General features: G+C 40.2%; 1 protein-coding gene across 2 annotated transcripts in view; it reads right to left on the bottom strand.

The window, feature by feature from the left end:
- Positions 1–25,766, bottom strand: part of Sema5c (Semaphorin 5c) — a 92,605-nt gene that overhangs the window by 35,346 nt on the left and 31,493 nt on the right. For both annotated transcript variants that reach the window (XM_083034371.1, XM_083034380.1), the window contains exon 2: positions 21,730–21,845. In XM_083034371.1, the coding sequence (XP_082890497.1) occupies positions 21,730–21,820 (91 nt within the window). In that variant the 5' untranslated portion in view covers positions 21,821–21,845. The remainder of the gene's footprint in view (positions 1–21,729; positions 21,846–25,766) is intronic.

Below are 25,766 nucleotides of genomic sequence, written 5' to 3'. Positions count from 1 at the left end.
GAAGAGGGCAAGAGAGGGACGAGATCGAGAATGAGGATGAAGGACGCAGCGAGAAAAAGCGGCAAGTCGATGAGGACTCGCCATGGACTCGTTCGCGGAACCAGCGAGTTAGATAAGAAGAAGCGTGTACGTGGAGCAACGCGTTCTCGTCGATCGCCCCGGGGATCATTGACCGATTCGTAACTCCGTGATTCTGGAACGGCGAGAGAAACGCCGAATCCGTATTCCGGCGTATGACGCCTTTAAAGAGAGTGAGTACTTTCGTATTATTATTATATTTTTTCCTTATTTTACGCTTCTCGGCGTGGAACTCGGAGACGAACCGCGAAATCGTAGAAAGAAGTTGCACCGCAATAACTTCTTTGAAAAATTCCTCGACTTGGCGAAAACGAGCTGGTCGTAAATTTCATTCACCTTTATATGCCGTCGTCGTTTCACCGATCGTCGGAGATCTCCGCGGATGGAAGGTCCGCCGGTGATAGGCGCGTGTATAAATACCTATACGTGCGGCTGACAAAATGAACCTCCCAAGATGAGGGGCGCATTCGCATATTTATAAGCGGGCTTCGTCCCGCGACCGCGATTATTGTGTCTCGATATCGTCGGGATATGCCGGCAAAGATCCCTCTATATCTCTCTTTTCTCGCGGGATTGTAATTACGGACGAAATCTGCCACCTCCGGTCTCCTCCCTCCTTCATCTCTCTCTCCCGCGGTTGAGTTTCTTCTTTTTTTTTTTTTCTTTTTGCCTTCTTTATTCAACGTGCCGCTACGCATTGCGTGATGTTGCTCTCGCGGTGGCCGTTCTCCTTCTTCCTCCTCGTCCTTCGTCTTCCTTCATATTCTAAAGATGCGTGACGCTAATGGACGCCTTTCACGGAGCTCGCGTCACCCGCGCGATCGCGGTTCGCGAGAAATTATTTCTCCCGCCGCGATCTTTTCACTTCAACTCTGACGCGTAAAGTTCCTCTCCTGTCCCCAGCAAGAACGAGAGAGACTTCCGCTACGTGAGAAAGGTATTCTTATCGCGGTCTTTTTTCTCTTTCTCCCCGCGCGATCCACATTAATCCTTTCCGCAGAACGCTCATAAACGCTTTTCAGTGTTCGGGACACTTATATCCTCGGTGGCGGAGATACGATGACACGCAAGGTCGATTCTACCGCGAATCTACCGGGTGATCGGCCGCGAATTATTATCATCATTCTAGGGAGAGAGACAGAGACGGAAGGAGAGAAAGAAAAGTATGTTAAAACTTTATTCCAAGAATAAGAAGAATTTAATGAGTAGGGTTGCGACATACTTCTCCACCATAAACCCTTGAAAATTTTCGTTATTCTGACAGTTCGTGACGGTAATGGGAGGCTTTTACGGTCATATGTTCTCGTGGGACCCGGCGCGGTCAAGGGTTCCCCCATATAATTCTCGGGATTAAACCGCGGAATGTTTCTTGTCCGCGTGTAACACAGATCGCCAGAAGCGGCAAAAGTCTCCGCAACGGAGAGCGTATCGATCGCTCTTTCAGTTTTACATTTTTTTTAGCTGATCCTCCGAAGGCGGATCAAGTCGTATCTCCTCTCGTTCTTAATTTCGCGGCTTAACAAGACAGAATCCCGCGAATCGTAATTCTTATCGTAACAGGTGGCGAGTTCGTTGAATTGAAGAGATTTTATCTCGAGAGGCTACTGATCGAAGGGAGGGAGGATAGAGAAGCAAAGAGAAAAGATCGAGAAATAAAAGCGCTTGGGGAATCTACACATTATTAATCTTCGATTAGCTCTTGGAAAAAAAAAGAATTTTTTTCCCTACAATACTATTAAATCTCCATCGATCAATTAGACTGTCCGCGCTTGCAATCCTGCGATAATTGGCGTCCCACAACGTTCTTTCCACCGTTCGATCGAAGGAGAGCTCCTAGTGGTCGACTCGAACGCGGCATTCCATTCTGTCAGTTTCAAGTCGGATTCTCGTATATAGTATCCGTGCAAGAACGATATACCTCGATGCATTGTTCGCAGATATATCGCATTTCATTCCATTGAGGAGGGATATCTCTCTTGCTCCGCGGGGTGCGCATCCCGCTCTGAAAACGCTGACATTTCTGAGATACGAGCCGACGCGTTTCCAAATCAATAATTCGCACCGTAGACTTAATTGTGGTAATCCATTAATAGCGCGGTCCTCGACGCGCAGTCGCGTCCAATAAAATTCGCGTATAAATATTTCTCCGCGAAATATCTACTCTTCACGGTTAATAAAATTTCGTCTAGCGATTCGATAAAATAAAACTCGATGAGATATACTGCAACAAGATCGCACACAAAGCATTTCACTTCGAAAGTGCTGCAGAAAGAAAACTCATTGTCGACTTTGCATCTCTCACTAGGATAGCAAAACAAGGAAAAGATAAATTCTACAAAAAAATTCACATCCTGGCAGCAAGTATCTTATTTAAAATATTCAGTTTTTATGGAACTGAAGATTGTTCGTCGATTAAGATGCGCTCGTTTTTATTCCTCCCTGAGAGGAATTTTTAATATCTTTGAATCATGGACAGCGCATTTTGAATATAAAAATCGATGCCTAAAAATCGTTGGATCATGCGACAGTCGAAACGCAGGTACGACGCAGAGTCTGCAAGAAACTGCGGGGGTCTTCGACCTCTCTTTGCGTGCGCGTCCAAAGAATGCATCGCACGTACGCGGCTTGTTCTTGCGCGTAGGTAGCGAGCGGCTTCTTTACTAGAAAACCGCCGGTTGCCGGCTAGCTCGTAAACGTACTGGACCATTCGAACCATTACCCCGTTGTTTTATCGACGTAGAAAACAGTACGACACGACGGCGGACAGGTATCGGAGGGGAGAGAACGGAGGAAACGCGTCTTTCCTCCTGAAGACGCAAAAGGAAGCTCGTCATCGCGGTCCATAAATGTCCAGAAATCATCGTGCGATATATACGCGCGACTTTCGTGTCCTATATTATTATATTTTCGCTGTATTATATTACGCGAGATGAAAAAAATTAGATAGCGCCAGGGACGTTTATCAAGTCGCTACATTCGCAACTGATCAGAAATTTTTCACGCCTATGACCTTTGATCTAGATTAGAATATATTTCACGTCGTGTTATTATAACATGTCACAGAAGTTTAGTATAATTACAAATTAATATACAGACCGAAGATTTATTAGCATTTATATACGGATATCTATACGACCGCTCACAAATTTGCCGCCTTATCTGCCTAAGCAATCCACTCAGCGTGAAAACGAACACACTTAACACGTTTCAGCTTACTCTGTCGAGTAGACTAGCTGAGAACCAGATTATGCACGGCGATTAATTAAGTGGCGTAATTGGTTACAGCACAGAGTCGGCTGCTTCAAAGTTTGTGACGCCTCCAACATCCGTCGAACTTTACAAGGTAAAGGACGGTTGCTAAAGAACGACAGGTATTTGACCAAGTTTTCAGTAGCAATAGCGAAAATTTCTCCAATATTATCAACTATATTTTCGTATCAAAAATTATATTATTAGAATTAAATTTACATAAAATTATGTAATTTAAAATATAATTGTTTACAATTATTTTTCTCTAAACAAAAATTGATAAATCTTCGTTGTATAGTTTGACAGGAGCCTATATCTATAATACAACGTTCCGTGTAATATTCAAAAGCGAGATAATAAACATTTATATAGTCTCTCTTATTTTCGATGAAAATCACAAAAATTATTTCAGATCATAAAAATGAACAATTTATCCTGCGTTTCCATCAAGTTTCTACTGTAATTATAGCAAGTGACGTTTCTCAATAAGTTAAAGACACCGATAAATATTAAACGTACCCCGTAATCGGGATTACGTAAAACGTAATCTTAATATCGCAGCAGGTTATTCGCGGCGACTAGAGAATTTGTATTCTCGATGGAAAGAAAAATTGTTGCTCGCTAGGCGCCACTTGGTATGAAAATTTGAATATAAATATAGCTCTAACATTTTCTCTCTCTCTCTCTCTCTTTCTTTGCACATGGGTCGGTACTGATCGGAAATTGATCCAAAGATAGATCGCGACTGGCTGAAAATAGCCTCGAGATTTATGCACGCAATAATAAAGCACATAGGACAGTCTCTACTGGTTTACGCCCGACGCAAGCAGATCGGCAGATAAATGTCGAAGTTGTCGGCAGTTTTACGCGCCAGTTCTCCCAGGAAAGTGATGAATGTGTTTATGCGCAACGGTATTTTTTTTTTTTCGAGCGTGTGCGCTTGTTCATTAACGGCGTTTGAGCTCGTTATGTCATCGAAACTAAGAATCTCGAGATATACTCTTTCAGCGGTTGCCGAATCGCGAAAACGTGCGTTTATTGTAATTATTTATGACATATAACAAGTTGACAGGTCAACATCGCGATGATAATTATTATTTATCGGATCGATCGATCAAACGATATACGTAAGATTACCAAGAGGTAAAAGGACTGTACTCAATCGCGAAAGACTTTATACTCGCCATCGGCAACGAGTCGTTTATGGAGAGAAAGCAACGAAAAATCGTCAGAAAAAAGTACTTACATCGCCTCGCATTTACAGCCGTGTATACTTAACGGAAAAGAAAAAAAAAAGATTATATATACTGTAACTTTTAAGTATTCTTATTGAGATTCTTGTTGTAAACTATGTGAAAGAGATTTATAATAATTACAATAATAATAAATTATTCCATATCGATCTACATATATTTCTGCAATGTTTCATTATCTATATAGAGAGGCGTATTTTGACATTAAAAAAAATTTTCGTTGAAAAATTCCACCGTAATTATAATGTGTAATATTTAAACCGGTAAAAACAACTTTGAACGTCGTTCTTACAAGCATCGGTAGTTTTACTTCCGACGCGTAACATCTCTTCTTTCACATAGCGGATACCATCGCGAACGCGCAAGAAAATGTATGTACGATAGCGTCGCCACTGCCGGAAAAATCATCCAAGAGGAACGAGAGCAAGAACTCTTGCACATTGGCAGAGAGCAAACGAAAAATACGTTCGCGTAAAGCAATAAATGGAACGCTCGTTAATTTTACGAGCGCACAGGTTCGCAATGATCGTGACGCTATCAATTCGTGGGAGAAATTTATGGCGTTGTATTCTCGAAGTAGGTAAGTCGCAGTTTGTGGTGGTCGGCCATCTCTCATAGAAACGGAGAGGAAAAAGAGGGAGGATCTTTAGTCCTTTCAAGTTCGGATCCCTGCTGGCTAGCCTCTTATCCGACGTTGAACATCGAGATTTAAAAAAAATAAATAAATAAAATTGAGCGATTTAAATTCGACGATTTATGGATAAAAATGTATTTTTACAGCGATAAAATATTACTTTCCATTTTCCTCGCGTGCATTGTTCATCTTTTTACGACAAATTGTTCCAAGATTCAGTGTAAAAAATGTTTCCATTTTTATTGATTATATATATATGCAGATCTCCTGTCATCTTTTCCAATATATGTTGAAAGTATATTAATCACTATCCCACATGAATACTAGGATAATTCAAAAGATCTAATATAACACAAGTGCGGCCTTATAAAGCCTTGAAAATCACTGTGAATGCAACTATATTACACACGTTTAACGTGTGTGCGTAAATTTTTAATATATGAGCTAAGCTGAAGTAATATTTCTGTTATATGCTCTCTTCATCTCTCGGCTTTTTTTCTAAATCGCGAGGAAGCTCGTGGCCGCAATCGCGCGTCTGGTATTAACTCGGAACTCGTCGGAGATAAAGTTATTAAGGAGCGTAATGATGCCGTGACAGCCTGGTAATTAAATAAAAACCTGGTTAATATATTATACCCGCTCGCGCGTTTGCGTGCGCGCGCTTTGCTTGTCGCGCTTTCAGAGCCTGCTTGCCTTTCTTGTATCGAATCACCGCGATATTCACCGTCGATATGCCGCGCCGTCGTCGACGATGAGATGCTTTCGATTCCCACGATTTAATAGGAAAGGTAATGCACGTTCTATCACGCGCGGCCTGTTTTATCCGCCATTTGCTGCATCTCATGTTATATCGCTTTTCAATCGAATGGCACATAAACAGTGGAGGAAATCAAGCTCTCGCTATAAATGCACGCGCGTCGCATACGATATCTGTCACATTTAAAGTACGCGTATTCATATGTATATACATATACCTATATGAAATATAGATTTATGGAAAAATTGATTTTGAAATTATAAAAAAATTGATTTTTACGGCAATAAAATTTTATTTTCTATTTTTGTTGCAAGTTATATGTATGTATATTAATTGTAAAGATACGATATAATCGATAATATTCTTCGCGTAGAAAAGTAAATTTACTCGCATCCACAATTTCTCCTTAATGCTTAGCAACGACTTTCCTCTTAATTCACATTCGCAGAAGCGGCAATTATATGTATAAGCATCTTAATTGCTACAGGTTGCTTCTCCATGTATTTTCTCGCGCGTCCGAGGTCCGTCAATCCGAAAGAATGCATCATCACGGATGTATGCGTGTATTCGCGTTGACATGCCGCACGCGTAATTACGGTAAACCTCTCCCGTCCACTTATCTCCTCTCTCCACATCGCGAGCACGTAATCGCAACAATTGCGATCGGTTTTGCTACCCGCGGCGATGAATGCCGGCTGCAATCCTGCGTAAGCTCTACGAAAACGTGCGCAAATTACGTTTATATGCGAATCGAGGTATTACTCGTTAATACACTCGAATGAACAAACAACGAACGCGATATCAATTTTATTAAAAACATTTTATCGATGTACTATCTAATGAAAGAACCGAATATGAGCATCGATATTCTAACCAGCACTCTACTGTACACACTTTTAACAACTGATATTTGCATTTGCGCTGCCCATTTATTAGATTCACTTAGTGGTGTAGTCTGCAAAATTACATGTATATATACGATCGCTCTAAACTTTAGAACTGTACAATAAATACATATCTCAAACGAGAGAAAGAGAGAGAGAGAAAATATGATGTTTATATCATTTAAAGATAAGATCATAAATATTTTATTATAGATACATTTATTTAAAATCGTAGCATGTGTATGATTAAATAATATTGCCACGATTTCACGATTGCAATTAAAAGAAAATCATCACATATGGGTGATCTATCGAATCATTAGTAGACAATATGATAGGATAATTTCTTGCGCGGGATCAAAAGACAATATTGCGAAATCGAGAGATATGTGTATAATCTATTACAAAAGATAATTATTGGCAATCTCTCTGTATGTCTCAACGCTTGTAGGTTCTGGCTGCTTTAAGCGGACATTTTATTCGGTGAATATTATTGGATATACGAAGACCTCTTTTGTCGAAAGAGTTTCGATAATCCATCTTGGTCACGAGTGTGGATAGTTGAGAATGATTAATTACAATATATAATACGATCTCCACCGAGGAAACCCTACAAGTAACACACGCACGATTACGCGAGCACAAAGCGTAAATCCTAAACCACATGTTCCCATTTTATCAAGCTGCAATCTCCGCAGCACGGCGGCCCTCACTATTACGCGCTATGACAAAGCAGCATTCTGCCTGTCGACGGCGTAATTGAATAGGTTAATTGCCGGGGCGAGTTTGACGCTCGTGCGAGAGTTTCTGAGAACAAGAGCAAGACTGGAGAGAGGGAGCGATATCTCCCGGGCAGAAGGGAACCGGAGAACGTCAGGCCGAAGGGAAGACGGGAGTAATCGCGAAACGATAGACAAGCAGAAACAAAAAGAGCGACCGCGTGTTGTCTATTGCAACAGTCTCACCGAGAAGCTCTCGGTGATCATGCAAAGCAAGCAGCTTTCAGAGGTCTCCTTCTTTCTCTCTCCTTCTCTCCGCAATCTGAAGAATAAGATCAGTTCTCGCTAAAGGCGAACTGCTGTCGACCTTGCTATTGGAGATTTAACGACGGTTTGAAGATGTAGGTAGATGAAAGTGCTCCGTAATATCGTATTCGTTTTGCAGCTGCCAACTTCGAAATTCAATTTACGATCGAAGCAATATTGCCTCTCGACAAACATTGTGGGATAACTTTATTAAAACTTTCGTATGCTTAAATTGATAGTATTGCGCGTGATGTTCCAGAAGTGGAATAATAGAAGCCGAACTCTGACACGTTAGATCTTGAATGACAAGCAGCGTTGAAACAAACTGAACCGATCTTAACCCGATTGACCGAATAGAAAAGTAAGGAAAGAAAAACGTGAGAAGAAATATTTCTCGATTATTTTGTATATTTCGCGAAATACGAGATGTAACTTTCATCATCTCGCGTCTGTTTTAGAAACAGAATGTATAAAAACATACTTTCATGAAAATATATATCCATTTTCATAAAAATAGCTCATATCTCCTTCACCCCATTTGTTCTTTCCATTTCGGTGATTCGAACGGTATAAATCTTCCTTCCCTTTTCAAGTGATCACGAGAGAAAACAAGCGTGAGACATCGAGTGTCACATATGTATTACGCTCTATCACACAGCATCCTGCCATTTGTAAGAGAAATCGACACGAATGACACTTCAGATATCGCGCACCTTGCAGATTTCGCGACCTTGGCTTGTCATTTTATAAGGTCGTTAACGACCGGATAACTACGCGCGCTCGGTCATCATTACGGTTTTACGATGTATCGCTGACGAAGCTAGCATGCGTGTCGGCTTGATTGCTTGTTACTGGCAACGTGCGTTAATCATGCCCTCGATCATAAAAATTTTCGTATATATTCAAAAGACTCATTGGCGCGACAGACTTTCTCTCGATGGGTTCACACGATACGTAATGATACCTCGTATGAAAATAATCGAAGCCGCATCATTTAATCGATTATAATGATTGTATTTAAAAAATAATTTTTTTCACGCAGTAATTTTTTACCGTATGTTCACAAATTAATGAAAGATACACGATTTCTTTATATATAGATAGTACAATTTTTTTTACAAACTTGTCAAGTAATAAAAAATTCAAAGGCTCAGCCGTCTCTCTCAAAATTCAATTATCCAATCCATGCATTTTATAATTAGCGGTCGGCTGCTAATTTAACAGCATCGTATAATCTAGGAAGCATCAATGGAGGAAGAAAAATAAGGAGCATAAAAGAGCGTGCTTTTACTAACGTATTAAAAGAGTTAAAGCCAATTAAAAGCAGAGCATCACTTGTTTAAAAATACGCGGCAATTAATTAATGCGCCAAAGTATGTCGTATTTTTCAGCAACACATTGTTTGGTTCTAACGCATAAAGGCGTACCATATAAAATCTTCTTTGTGAGCGTATACTATATAAAAAAAGAAGTCTATATAAAAGAGTAAAGTAGAATGTGGTGCAGGCTGTGTGTATAACACACACGCCAAGGAAAATGGATGAGAAAATGGATGAGGGCGATTGAGAGAGCGGTAGTTGGGCTCTCCACGAGAGATCGGCCACTCTTATTGTGATCGGTCGCGCACAATGCCCTTATGATGTAGGGGGACACGGCCATGGGGTGCCGACGGGGTGCAAGTCGTGTGCAAAAACCGTCGCCGTCCGGGAACAATTTATCGCGGTCGAGACGAGTCGCTCTTCGTCTCCCGAGAGGGGGTGGGACGAAATTAAATCGCGTGGGCAGATCATTCTCATAAGTCGCATAAAGGTAAGATGGACGTCCGTGTCGGACGTGGGCACGGCTCGCGATCAACGGACGAATACAGCGAGATTATCCGACGTGCGGTAAAAAACGCGCGGAAGAAACACGTTTATGGTCATAATAACTTCGCGATATGGCGCTCGTCACGTAAGAGCTAAAACGAATTATTTGTCTAACGTAAATCTGTTTTCGAAACAAAACGACGCTTCTTTAAAAGAGAAGCCCCGACTATCTATCGATCCACGCACTTCAATGAAATATTATCGGCATAGTTCGTGCGTATGTGTGTAGAGAGAGTATTTGAGATTTTTAAATCTTTCATAATTTTTTTCTCAATGAAGAAATTCCTCGCATATCGCTGTGCATCCTTGGCGACTCTCTTAACTCAAGTGATTGAAAGAGCTCTCCTTTATTCTTCGCGCACTCTTGCATTTACATCTGCAAATAGCAGTCAAAAGATTTTTTTCACACGCACCGATATACGCGAAGTCTCCGTGCCGGGATTGAATTTTTTTCGTTTCCGTTTCCGTGAAACTCAGACGCGTTAATAAACGCGACCTCGGAATATCTCGTGCCTCTTTGGAGTATATAAGCTTAATTAAATTGCAGACGCGAAGGTGTTGCTTGCGGCAACCAACGTCGACGTTGGTCCACGTTTCACGGCGTTCGTATGTACATAAAGAATTCGAGGCTAAGCCGAGAGACTCGCGTGTGCGGGCGTGTTACGTGTTACGCGAGTTACACGCGTGATAGCTCAATAGCGCGTCCGAGAGAAAATCGCTCCGAGCGAATCGGGCGATATCGATTCGCGCCGCACGCGCGATGATCGATAATCATTGTCTTTGTTCCGTGAAAGACGGTTTCTTTTGCACTTTTTTCCCCCCCGTCGCTTCCGGTTCGAATTCGCTTCGAGGAACGCCTCGAAGATGTTAACGAAGCACGTTACAAGTTGACGTCGAGTGGTTCTGCTGGTATAACTTGAAATGGAAGACATATATACATACATTCCTCGTGGAAGATTTGCATCCTTTCAAACAATAAGAGGAAGAAGGAAAAGCTTGTGCAATTTCTAACAAAACATTTTTTATAAATTATTCTGGAAAAGCTAGTGATTAAAAAAATGGAAACTTTGGAAATTTATATAAAATGTGATCACGCGATGTATATTTATATCTTTTAAAACTCCTGGAAAAAGAGCAAGAGAAAGACGAGGAAGATTTTTTATGCACTTCTCTTCCAGAATGGTCGCAACATTCCGAGAAACTAATGGACAAACAAGAATACTATAAAAAATTCATTCAAAAAAATTGCTGCGAGCAATCGGATGATATCGATTCAGTCAGGCGACAATGAATAATCAACGTTCCAAGAATAGCGGCTCTTTTTCGGCTTCGCAGTCGAGTTTCAGGCTCGAGTTCCTTTCGGCGAACTCTCTGGCGTGTTAACGAAGCCTTTTTCGCGAGATACATTATAACCATCTGAGACCCGCCGCAGCTGAGACCGCACCTGAGCAAAAAACTTTGCCGATACCATCGAAAAGCGTTGACGCAACGCGATTAAAGCGCAATTAGATGCTTTTGTACGCGATGACGTAGGTGGGTACCGAAGGCCGCGAAAGCCGTACGTTCAACGCGTGGCAAATCCTATATCTTAGATAGATTCTAATAGAGGATAGAAAGGTACGATCGTAATCACGAGGCGTGCCAAACAAAGGATCATCGACGGCTTAACTGCCTAAGAGAGACGGCTTGCGCCATTATTGCGTTACAAACATTTTTTTAACCCGCAGGTCGCCCCCGGTGTTGGTTACTTTCATTAAGTCGTTGATGCTCGTGACACGGGGGGGATACCCGGGAAACCCGTCGAAAATGCTTGGCGAAATTAAATTACGGGGTAATTTAACACACACACACACGACGGTCTTCACGTTTTCGTAATTTTCGTCTCAACGTCCGCTTCTTTGAGGTTTTCAGGCAAACAAAGGTTGGAAAGACGTCAAGGATAAAATGCCTTAAATTGTTTAAATTGACGTATACAATAATTTATATGTACGTCGTATCATTAAATATTTTAAAAAATTTCTCGCTATTTTTAAATTATATAAGATGTTAAAACGATATCACACGTATCATTAAATCGATATCAATTAAAAATTTATATTCTCCTTGTCGCTTAAAAAAAAAATCGAGCTGATGACGAATATTAATCGTGAACGATGTCGAAGTGCAATTATTGTACGATATTCATCGCGACAATGCAGATCAAAGAAGAAAAGATTCTTCTTCGATTTCTAGTACGCCATCCATCTTCGACGAGCCACGAGCGTTGCAACAAATTTATAGACTCGATTTCCTACTGCGCCACCCGTGGCGATTATAAATCCAGCCACTGAAAAAAAACGCCCGCCTTAGAGCATGTGCTCGAACTCAGGACATGGATGGTCATTATACTCAAGCGCATTCAGAAGAAAAATACCGGAAAATGAAGAAAATTAAAAATTCTCTCGCTTGATATGCATAATAATTTATCTTCTTATCTAAAAGGAAAGAATTAAATCTCACACGCTAAAGATAAATACCGAGAAAATTTTAAATTACACATTATGAAAATATCTATACGGACTAGCTGAAGTGTGAAAGATTCCATGACGCGCCGGAGTTAATTAAGATACAACGAGGCAAATTTCGCGTTCCTCTGTCGCTCTCTCCGCAAATAAAGTACAAACTTGCCCTCAGGCGGAAGCCTGACCAAGAATCTTCTCGATACATTCCCTTATTGCGCTTTATTCGATCCTGGGACGGAAGAGTAAAAGAAGAGAAGAGAGAGAGAGAAATTATACACGGCAGGAAAATTCATCATCGTCGTCGCAACGGCATTCGAGAAAGTGGCTACGAGAAACGCAAAGACGCGGGTGTCGAACGCACAAAACAAAGCCAAATGGATCTGAGGGGGAAACCCCCATACGAGAGAGACGCGGGGAAGCAAAGAGGGATAATATCTCGCGCGCGTCGGCGCGTGCCATAAACGTCGCCCACATGGAAAGATTTTCTATCTTCGATTCTGGATGTTTCTCTTTATCTCTATTTAAAAAAAATTAAAATTACACTATCTTAAAGCGGGATATGCTTTACTTTTCATTATTCATTAATTGCATCAATTTTAAATTTTCTGGCACACAGGGGGAATTTTCTCTTAGAATTTGTCCTGAAAATCATGGTAATAGATCGTGGGGCAACATGATATTTCGAAAAATATAAGAGAGTTTCTCTAATTAATATCTATCACAATAAAATCTATATAAAATATGTTTGATTAATTTTAACGAAAAATTCTCTTCGTGCGCATAAGATGTTCTTTTAGTACTTCAATTAATTTATGACGCGTATCATCGATCAATATTAGAAAAAAAATATTGAAATTAAATTTTTTTAATTGAACTTATATGAAATGGTCGCAGAATTCTTGTGAGCGCACTTGCAACGTTACCGGTCCAGCGCAATCACCTTGCATAGATTTGTTGTACGCGTGCCGCGAAAGATAACGAGAATTCTGTCCGCCGTTCAGATCGACGTACGGCGATCGCATTTAATCGCGAATCGATTCTTGATAGGCAGTATACACAAGCTTATGGCGCGTGCCGAACCTTCCGGCCCACGCACGCGAGCTACGGAATTTTCTACGTCTGATTTCAGAATCGAAATAAATCGATGTAAAATGTTCGATCGTATATTTTCACGCGACAGTTTCTAACCGAACGACAAGCCTATTATATCGGCAATATTGCCTTGTATTATGACACCGTAATTCGTAATAAATGCAATTTCACGTACGGTATTTCTTTCCCAATCTTAATATATAAACGACGCTGTGTATACTACTGTTTTTCTCTCTGCGCGCATTAAAAACATAAATCATGATCCTTCTCATTTGTTCGATCAGAAATGGCACTTCTAATTATCGATCAAAGTGGTATCGACGAAACATTTGATTTCTCTTGCAACGTAACGCTGCTGATATGTAAATAAGAGGGTGCCCCGTTAACAGAGAATTATATTAAATAAGACCAGTTTAAAAAGTATATCGCGGATGAATATACTTGAGAGCTGATGCAAAATAAATGTAATGATATCAGGCCCGTTTAAGAAACCCGTTCTCGAAGGCAAATAATTGTCGCAATTTTCTCTCGCGCATTTACGGGGTTAATATTACGAAAGGTTACGCTTATCATCGATAAATACAATTATAATAAGGAATAATATTACAATAAAAAAAATATAAAAGCAAGATACAAGACACATATATAACACATAATATTGCATTAATTATTATTGGTCTTATTAAGATATCGACATATTAATATATCTCTTTATATATTAAAAATATTAGAATCAAATATTTTATAATCAATATTTATTTATTAATATATTTATATTAAATATTATTAATATATTTATATCGATTAATATTTATGTAGAATTAATATTTATGTAGAATTAATATTTATATCGACACAATTATATTATAATTAATATATATAATAAAATACTGTAATTAATATACTGTATGCCAAGAAAAAAGAGAGAAGGAGGAATTCATTAATATCTACAAGAAGCAATTTTAAAAGATAGACATGACTAAAGAACGAAACAGATAAGCGATATCTCATGCCTGTATTAATATATGTAATATGTACAATCGTTCATTAAAAAAAATGCAAAAGTGGTCGTTCGATAAATCGCTTCCCTCAACTAATATCGCATCTCTACAGCTCGAGACCACTCGTCTATCGTATTCGGAGGATTCGTGAACGTCGATGACCATCGGTGGTCGCTCCTGTGCGCATAACGAGAGGCTCGTATATAAGTATGTACATACATATGTACGTCGAATATGTATGTTGGTCTCTCTTTCTCTTGGTGAAAATTATCACGAGCTTCCTCGGGACGTGAAGCGAGAATAAATACGTGATTTACCGCGCTGCGCCGAGATTTACGGCATTTGTTCGTCGATATAATCTGTCCATGTGTGTTGTTAACCACTACCCCTTCGTCGACCGCGAAAAGAAAAACGAAGGAAAAAGGGAAACAGAAGTAGCGCAATCGGTTGCTTTACTTTCTTAACTTTCATTTCCTAAGTTGCAGGAAATCTCGCGAGAAAATAGTCGCTATAAACGAGGAAAGCCGCGCGTGATTGTGTAGATGGAGAGATAATTGCAGCTTTCAAGTTCTGCGGAAGAATACGAGCAAAGTCGTGATTAAACTAACCTGCGGTTTATATTTAAACTTGGTACAAAGATTTTAAACCAAATGTTCTTTTTCTCCCTTTCTCTTTCTCACATTAACCCTTCATCTTCAGATTAAGAAAAATAGATTTACAATTATATAAAAAAGAAAAAATATATATCAAATAAATATATATACATGTATATGTATATAAATATAATATATATAAATAAATTATATAGAATTTTATGATCGTAAATGCAAAGCGCTTACGTATATAAAATAGTTTGCTAATATTATGTTCTGCGGTTCTATATTTACTATCCAAAAATAACTAAAAGTAGCTAAAACGTGACAATATGTCTCTTACACATTTGTAAAAGAAAAAGCAACCGAGCTCCGTAAATCTGCACCGTCTACGTGATGTTTTGGCGTTTTGCAAATCGCAATCGCCCCCGCGCCTTCTCCCTTCTCGACAGACATTTCTCTCTCTGCCTCGCTGATGTGAAACCTTCGTGAATATTTCACAAGGTGTGTTTTAGCGGCAAGGTTTCCCGCGCACGTATAGTTGTATTGTCGAGAAGAGACGATGTACCGATTTTTTTCATCGTAAATTTCTACCTTGTACGTCTTTAAAATTTCATGAGCGCATGCGCGTAGGTATATATTTTAATACTATTAAATGGAAGAATTTTTTATGTTAACAACGATAAAAATATTAGCAAATTAAAACAGAAATAATACAGAATTCGAGTAAAAAAATAAAAGAATGAATCAGAGAATGAATAAGAAAATACTCGAAGATTAATTCGCAAGATGCAGCAAATATACTCTCTTTTACGAAAAATACGAATAAGAAAGTACATCATATTAAAAATGAACAAAGAAACCGACATACTTTGTGAGTGACGTTCTTTCCAGGCGCCACCGGTCGAAATTGAATTCCGCTTTCCGATGTCAACATAACGAATATAGAAGAATATATGCGTCCCATTTCGTTCGCCCAGTGGGTTTCTACTACGGGGGCGGTATATAAAACGGTTTTTTATTCACGCCTCGATAATCAACGGAGCATCTTTGCGCTTTCGAGTCCGCCACAAACGGAAATGGTGGAATGCGAGGCGATTTCATCTCTTGCGTAGGCGTGTGACGGATAGCCCCCTGGATCGTCGCGCAATTAAGGGAAGAGAAGCGAATCGACCGCGTATATAGCCGCTACAGTGTTATCAATATCGACAGCGTCAATCGCAGCTTCGTTTAGCGACGTGAAAATAATTACAGATCATACAATCGGCGGGATTTTGCCGCGACAACTGGTGCAGACATTTCTGAATACTGGCGCAAAACGGCAGCTGTAAACGGCAAAACGGTAATTATCGGTGGCGCCAGCCAAGCCACGAGACACAGAAAGAGAGAGAGTGCGGTATGTATGAATTTATGCGCCATAAACCCCCGAGGCGACGCGGCGCGACAGCATCAGCAAAAGGGTGCGAGTGGGAGTGACGGGAAAATCTCGGCGTCCTGTGATGAAAATTCTGTTGGGAAATCGGCCTTCGAGAGGCTCTCTCTATATCCCCGCGAGAATTACGGAGATAACACGCGAGAAGCATGCGGTATATTCTTCATGAGAATATATTGCGCGAGTTCTTCTGTCTCTCTACCTTTTGATTCTATACAAAATTTATATAAATGAAAAAATTGATGGATGGATCTTGACTGCTCGACTCGTACGATTAAACGATCACGTTAGCGTTTTTCCTAGACCAGACGCGTGTAATTTGTATGTGTTCACATCACTAGCGGATCCTGACGTCGATAATGGGGGGGGGGGGGGGTTTGCAAAATTATTTTATTTAATATTTTTGGTTTCATGATTAGCTTTTATTCCAGGCTCAACGACATCGATAGCTCTTTAACGTTTGTTTTTCTTTACTTATTTATTTTATATTTTTATTATATATTTTTTAAACAAATTCAGCAAAATTGTTTCTTTTAATTTGCAATGGGGGGGGTTTAACCCCCCCCCCCCCAAGATCCGCTAGTGGTTCACATTAACGACTGAACCTGTATGCATTATTATTAAAGCATTAGCGGCAGGATTGGATTGTACTCTTTGCCAGCATTACCCGATATTCCCCTTGACAACACGTTTCATTCTCTTCCTACGATCGCTAAATGTAATTGCCATTTTATATTCTGTTTACATTCTCCGTTGAGTACATTGCCCGCGGATTGAGGCACACCCTTTGCACACACTCCCGGTTATCTCTCGAACGAACGGCTGTTAATTTCGCGCGAAATGCGTATTATCTCGGTAACAAATAATTGTTTGTTACATATACATATATGTATATTGGAATACGCGTAAAAACGTGTGCGCTATCTCGTAAAATCTCTTTTACAGCTCGCTCTGGTTACGAAAGGTACGATTGCATAATCGCGACTTAAGCGGATCTCGCTTTCCGTAATCGAGATCTCGCGGGGAAGAGGAGGACGACTTTGGTCAGCAGCAGCTGGAAAGGATTTGTTTTTCCACGCGAATCGATCGGATTTACGAAGGAATCGCAAACAATCGGTTCTCAGGAGCGGAACGAAAGCAAACGTCTCCGGAGAGCGCGCGATGCTATTCTCGACGGAGCTTTTGTACCAGGATAATTAGAGGGGAATTGCTTTGTCATTTTCGACGTGCGATAGGGCACTTAACGAGCTCGTTCGCAATCCGCGCATCCCCCGTTGTATACTCTCGGAGTTTAATTAGAGCCTCGCGCATCATTCCGCGACGCAATTATGCTTCACGCGGAGAAACAACGTAATTTGTAGATACTATATTTCGATTTTTACTTTTCGACCTTCCTTCTTTTCGAGAACAAGAAAAGAAACTCTGACTTTCTCGAAATTCTCTTACAAAATATCTCTAGCTTGGAAGAAACGCGGATGACACAATTTCCGAATCCTGATTCTCATATCGCTCCAATCATATTTTATCATGTCGCTCTTTTCGTCTTTTGCCGAATACAAAGCGAGTCATTTAGCTTCCAGATGCATATTACCATATTCAGATATTCTCCCGTTGCTATTCGACGGTGCAAATAATACCGTTACGCGGGAACGTGTCGTCCTCGTATAGGCGTATCGTATATAGCCGGTGTCATTGCCTTCCGAGGTGTTTTAACGAACGAAACAACGAACAAACTTTTGCTTACAATTCCTTTTTTTTTCGCGGAACCGTTCTTGCGTAAAATGTTTCCAAGATCTGATATCGATCCGGTGATGTTCGCCGCGCGTTAGCAACCCGATACCGTTATAAATAACTCTCCCGTAACAATGTGGACAATTACATTACGTTGTTAAGCCGCGACGATACCCACGCAACGACTAAAAAATCCATCTCGCCGAGAGAAAGAAAGAGAGACTTCGTAGCGGTATCGCGCAACTATTATTCGCCAGCTGATCATAGCGCTTGAGTGGGAGAAATTATCGTAGACCGAGACTTAAAACTCTCCCGCGGGAAGTTTCTCGACAATCGAATCGTTTGTTTTGAAAAGTGTGCATGAGTCAGTTCAATTGAATTTCACAACCGAGAAGACAAAGGCTAATAACTAAGGATAAATAATGTTTGCGTCTTCGTAATAAAAGACTCGGCATTGGTCGAGAATTAATATTTTATAAGCACGAACAAAAGTATATTTCACAAGTGAATATTATTGAATATCAAAGTAAATCGAACGAAATATTCTTTAAATTAAAAAGCTAACTCTCTAATCTCGTTTCATTAGCGCAACAATAACGCGTACAAATAGCGTTTTCGCGAATAACAATAAATCTGGGTATCAACCCACCATACCGCATTGTTATTAAACCAAGAGATCATTTTAAATCCGCAGGAATTCAGACTACGTGGAAAGTAATCGCGCGAACTCGCGGAAAGGGAAATATGTATCTCATATATTACGTAGGTATTATCAGCGCGCATATGTGCCGTTGTTTTGTTTCCTCTCGATTGTTCTCTTTTTATCTCTATCTCACTCTCTGTTTATCAAGTGAAATGATTCGCCGCAGGCTCGCAAATTATCATAACGACATTCCGAGGCTATCGCCAATGCCGTTTGCGCGAAAAAAAAAAAAAACGATGATAAGTAGTCTTAATTTTCACTAGGAAAACATACGATCTTTGATTTTACGCCGACATCATTTTTATCGGCACAATCTAGATTGTTTTAATCAGTACTACAGCAACAGTACGCAAACGCGTCTTAATAATAGTTCAGACGGTCTATTAATCCAGTGAGATTTGAGTGAGAAGACATCCTATTAATATAAATTGTGTTCTACATATATCATATATGAGATGTAAATTATTGCAAATTTCCATGATTAAAATTATCTTAGGCCGCCATCTCTCGTATTGTTTGAATCGATACGAAAGCTGGAGAGCACCGCGTTCTTCTCAATCGTGGCCGTATTTCGCGACACGAAACGTGACGGTGCCGCGGGAAACCGTAACGAAATCGTGATCCGGCTTAATATAGACCGCACGATTATTGCGAAACTGTCGCGGCATCCGCGACCGCGGGCTCTAAAACCGCATCGTTGAGCGAGGAAGTATTTTACGTGCAAATGGAAATCATACGGTGCTGCTGCAGAGAAATATCTCCTCTTCCTTCTCACGATTCCGACGTCCCTCCGTTTGTCATTAGGTGAAGAAAAAAAATAAGAAGCAAAAAAAGGATCGAGAAGGAAAGCCGCGTATCATGAGATAAGAGACGATCCATTAAGCTCATTAAGATTTGAGTCGGGGTCGGGCAATGAAGGTTTTCCGCGCGGTTTCCGTTTGATGACGGGCGTGGCATCTGTTCCCCATATAGGTGGACCACACGTCCCACATCTCCGACACGATCTGCGTTTTCTCTCTCCCGGGGCCGCGAACGCGCGATAATCGAGTAGCTCGCCTACGTGTAACTGTACATTGTGGGTCATTGCTTGTGATAAGTAGCGCCCTGAATGTCCGAGATTTTTGCCAGGATGTTAATGGGCTGGCTCTGCTCTCGAGTGTGGACACACATGTGCATACGACACATATTACCCGGGAGTGTATATATGTAAACGTGCGTAAAGGTATATATTTTCTTTATCGATTAGCCATGCCTATATCCGACACGTCGACGTCGTAGAGAAGCGGTTACGGATGAAATTAAATTTGCATAAACGTTCCCGGTCGCTCGATTCGCTCGCTACGGATTTATGCGCGTCTTCCGGGACGGAAATCGCGTTGGTCGGAGGGCGGGTTACTCTCTTCCCAGGGAAAATTCACCTACTTCGCTTGATTATGCTCATGATTTCACACGGAGATTTCGATCGCCTTCGATCGGCCGATCTCTCGATACGACATATATAAAGAACGTTTCTCTTTAATGCTCTTTCCCGGTTAATAACATTCTTTGACGAAATCGACTTCTCTCTTCTCTGAATTTAATGGAAAGCATAATTATAGAGTTATTTACTACCGGAAATTATTCTCTTAGAATTAGACTGAAAGAATGCGAGGCGAGGAAACTTTGCTTTTTCAGTAATTTCAAGCAAATTTTGCTTCAACTCTTGGAGTGTAATTTAATATTAAGAATTCTAAGATTACTACTGTAATCGATCGCTAATTAACAAACTTTCGCTTTAACTGCGAATAAACGAGAAATAAATAAATGAAGTTGTCTCGAATTTTATTTTATCTATCTATATTTCCATGTTCAATTTTATTTTTTATTCTATATTCTATCGAAATATCTATTACACAGTTCAACAAACAAAAAAACACACAAGAAAAAGATAAATCGTTTTCCGTAATCTTTTTGATGCTGAATGTAAAAGAGAGATTCTGAATTTTAATTGCAATAAAATTTTTTCAACACGTCGCACACCATAACTATAATATTTTTAAATATGCGCGTTAAAATAAAAGTTCTCTTTTTGTAACTTTAACCGTAAATTTCTCAAAATTGTGATGGAACAATTTGAAAAACAAGAATTTCGTATTCAGCATCAAAAGACTCTGGGAACCGTTTAGTCTTTTTTCTGTGTTCGAAAAAATAACTATTTTTATTGAACTGTGTTATCAGATAGAATGATAATGAATCATCTGAAATATTCTTAGCAGATCGATATCTTCGTTCGAAACTCAAGTGCAGAGCCGTCTCGCTCGATCGGCTACGTGCAAAGGCGCACGTTTGCGGATCTGTCAACGGCATATTATTGCATCAATCGATGCAATAATACGCATCCAAATGAATAAAGCGCATTTTACCCTTGCGACGCGAGAGTGCTTCCGTTTTCGAGATAATGGCCTAGATTAGAGACTCGTCAATCCTGTTCGTAGGTAATGCGAACTCAGCAGGAATCATCATTTCGCGCGCGTGTACGCTTTATCGTCTTTTATTATTCGAATTAATCGCGATAAAGCAATTAACGGGATCGCGAAATTATCAACATCGGGCGGTTATCATATCCGGAACGATGTAGTCCGAGATTCGAGATCGTATATATGATTCTCGTACGAATTATACGCAAAAACTCGTAGAGCTGCTATGTAACGATTATATGCTATCGGATTTTATGTGCGGTAACCGATTCGATGATAAATCATGTGAGATAAGAGAGTATTCTGCGAATGCGATTACACTGGAGTATACTTGGAATATAATTCAAAGAAATACGAATGGTAAACCATAGAGATTTCTCGCAATAAATAAATCATCCGTTATATTGTACTAAATACTAGAACGGATGTATGTTTCTTATCACGCATTTAAGTAATCTTTTTCATCAGTTCCTACCTTCGTACGAGATGTGCCGAAAATCCTCGGTCGCTCGAGCGACGGCGGCGAAGATCTGCAGCATCAACGTGTACACGGTCCATCGCTCCATATTGACCGCCGTACAATTCCCGCTTCTGCAACATATGAGAAGGATCGATTTTTTATTTTTAATCGAAACCTTTCGCGGGTCAGATGGCATCGAACCGGAATCAATTATCAGGTGATTCTAATTGGGACGCGAAATGTCATCTGGGGTAACACGCGCTTTTCCAGGATCGATGAGAAAACCTGATTAATAGCGGAACGTTGGGAAAAAAGCGAAGCGAGCAGAAAAAAAAGAGAAAGATAACGCGACGAAGGAAGAAAAATAGTCGACGCAAATGTAGAGAAGAGAGAGAGTAGCAGGCTCTTCGTCTTCGTCCATTTCCTTGACATTTGCACATATACTCTCTAGTGCAGCATCCAATGAACGGCCTTGAACATTTTCCACGAACGGTCCAGACACGTTGGAATTAATTACAGCGGAGATAAACCGCGGCGGTTACCGATGGCGCGATTAAGATCGATCGACTGTTTCGAGCAATCCGCACGAACGACGATTCCAGTTAACAACGATTGCATTACCGGCACCGTCGTAGTTCGAGTCGTAACGTCACATAATGTTTGCCAATTAAGCCACGGACGGGTTCGTTCGATCGGAGAAGCCCGGAAGGAGCCTCGGGATCGTTTTCGCTTCTCGTCTCGTTTACCGTTAACGCGAATCGTATCGCGACGATTAAGGGTCGTGCGGCGATTAAATTGCCGCGCGTTGCGATATAAGAGACTGCGCTTGAGTTAATAAAATCAAATGAATTCGAGGAACTGTAGAAAGTTATAGTAGAAAATTCTGTGCGAAAATATCGCGAAGATCGCGCGAAAGTTTTACCGCGCAATCATTAAATTCGCCTCAAGATTAATTGACAAGTATGCTGCTATCACATAAAATTATCGTATATACACATTTGTAAGATAATAGCAATAAACTTTCTTATACTTCTAATATTAAAGATCTTTCGTTGAAATTCTTTTCTCTCATCAGGTTGAAAATTATTTTCCCGGCAGAGAATATCTAAACGAAAAAACACCTTAATCGACGACACAAGCGTGGCGTATATTCGTAACGGAATGCGAAGAGGAGAGTAGCCCCCCGATACTCATCCAATTATCGTGAGATGACTATTTAAAGGCTGGCCGAGTTAGCGCGTCAGAGAAGCCGGCTTCTTCTTACGACGTACCATTACGCCGAATAATTACCGGATCGCCTTGGGATCGATCAAAAATCGCGACCGGACACGCCGCGCCGGCTGGCATCACCCTCCCGATGGCCGGTGATTAATTATGCGACTCGAGGCACTCAAATCGATAATGACGCTTCTGTTGCGTCAATTAACGTCCACCTTTGTTACTCGCTCCATTGCAAAAAAAACTTGTCATTTTCTATCTGGCGAACGACATGCAAAAGACATCGCGTCTCTCTTGTGCGAAAGCGTACCATGACAGATACAGATAACATCAATAAATAACCGCAATAATTTATGAAACAGTATATTATTCATACATATATTATATGTCCTAGATATATAGTTATGTAAATATATATAATGAAAATTATATATATGATTTTCATTGTATATATATCTACATATGTATAATAATCTATCCATATAAATAAAAATATTCTCGACAATTTTATTTATTTTCCTATAAGAGAAGAGTCGTAAAAAAATAACCACAATAAGTTACTGCGAGATCCCTTGAAAAGAGAGAGTACATAATTATTAATCTCCAAGTTTCACGGGTGATTCTATTCGTCCCGTTCCGCGGGACGACAAGAGCGTAAAAACGGTCCCGGATTATCCGATAATTCGGCCGATCTCTCTCCTTTTACAACGCTGTTACAACGGTCAGCTGCGATTATCGCGTCCCAATTCGTTCCAGGCCTGGTGGCGAGAAAAGGAAAAAGAAAAAAAAAGGTCCGCACAGGCGGACGTGTATGTAGGTACACATACATGAGCATTCACACCCCGGCAGCGATCGGAGCGGCCTTAATGCACGCGAGGCTCCCGAGGAATGCAGATGCGCGCGTACACACCGCGAGATGATTTATTCGTCTTGGCGTCGGTCGTGAGATCCGCATGTGAGACGCAAAAGCGAATATACTTATATTCTATGGCGAAATCTCTCTCTTTCTCTCTTGTGCGCGTATATATACATCAAACGCGTCGATATTCATAAATGTCACAGCGGGGCCATGCGCGATTCTGACAGATTGACCTTATGTTTTATCTCCCCCGTGACGCTTATTAACCGCTCGGTCATAGATGAAGATTATCTAAATAGGCAAAGTCATTTACGTGGAATTTTTTTAAAACTCTTCCTGTATTTAAAAAAAAATTTTTAATTAAGTATCGTCAGAGAGATCCTCTCCACTGACCGCTCATGCGCATGTAATAAATAGAATATTAATGCAACATCAATATATACGGAACGATTATTTCCGCAACTATGTTATAACGCATTTAGAACGATCGCGCGATATTTTACATCTCGATGGAACATGTTTAGCGAATTCTTGCAAATCGAGTGCACATCCCATGACCAAATAGGTTTATAAGTTATCGAAAGTATATCTGAAAATTTATCGCGCTCACGCGATGATGAATGGATCAACAAAATATCTAAGGGATAGATATGGTTATTTTCGAATTGACGTTTACATGGTGAATAAGAAATATTTAGCTAATTAAACTGACAAATGTATGTAGTATGTATACGCACGATAATTTGTTAGACTATGAGTTCAGCGTTTTAGATGCTAATGTCAAGTGGAAATCATGTTCTTGTGGATCTGTCTATCATGTGAACCGGTGCGAGATACAAAGTAAAAGTATACTAAGCACACGACTATTTATACATATGTATATATCAATGTGATTTATTCGCCACACAGAATTCGATTTACTATTTCAAAGTTCTCTTCTAAGGATAAGATAGTATCTCATTAAAAAAATATATATATTTATTCATTTAAAATAGATTAATATCTTGTTGATATTTTCGTTGATTTTCAAATAAAATTTATTTCTTTATTCCACACTTCTCTATATTATCTTATCCTTAGAGAAGAAGTTAATGACGAAACAGATACTTGAAGAGTTAATTTGTAATCTCTATTGATCCATTCGAGATTCATAAAGCATCCGTAACTGATTGTAAGTATCGCTATACTGATTAGTAATGAGCTTTAAAATTGCGTCATTTCGAATCTCCTAGAATTTATTTTCAATGCGTATATCTATGTTCAGTAGACATTTGTCTATTCCCAGAACGTAAACTCGCGTAAATTGATTAGAGCAATCACTACATTCTTTGTTCCCGCAATCTAATCCCGCTTCGTTTTCGCTATCGCCGTGCCATAATCATTTCTTTATCGTTTGTTTACGGAACCACACGTGTCGATATATGTATATGAATTCTAAATACTACTATCCTCTCTGTACTCTCCGTATCTTACAACGCGTATTACGAACTCCACCCGTTATTTCCCTCGCAGCATCCGACTCTGTATCGCGCTCGGATCTCCAGAGTAGCAGAGTAACACGTCCATTTATCCATCCGCGTTTCTATTCGCCTATCTAATGCCGTTGCGCGCGACGTTTACTTTAACTCTCGTCGCAACGCGGACATTTATGACTACGCCATTAGTCTTTATACTCGGCAGCCCGCGTAACATACGTCGAGATCTATTGCTTTTTGTATTCGAAGCCATTCGACTGCACCCATCTATCCAACGTAACCTATTTATCCGTATACACACGCCTACAATATGTACATCCGAGGAAGAGAGAGAGAGAGAGAGAGAGAGAGAGAGAGAGAGAGAGAGAGAGAGAGAAAGAAATTGGATATTTCGTGGCTTATATTTTATCCCCGAAACACGCCAAGTATAAAAGACGCGTTATCCCGCGAGGTAAACTCGTAAAACTTTATGTCCGGCATGTGGACCACACAGAACGGTG

Source organism: Prenolepis imparis, unplaced genomic scaffold, assembly GCF_030444845.1.
Source record: "Prenolepis imparis isolate NDT839.2.m4 unplaced genomic scaffold, iyPreImpa1.0 SCAF_1, whole genome shotgun sequence".
Classification (NCBI taxonomy): domain Eukaryota; kingdom Metazoa; phylum Arthropoda; class Insecta; order Hymenoptera; family Formicidae; genus Prenolepis; species Prenolepis imparis.
The sequence above is the reverse complement of the archived record's forward strand: the minus strand, read 5'-3'. Positions and strand labels throughout refer to the sequence as shown.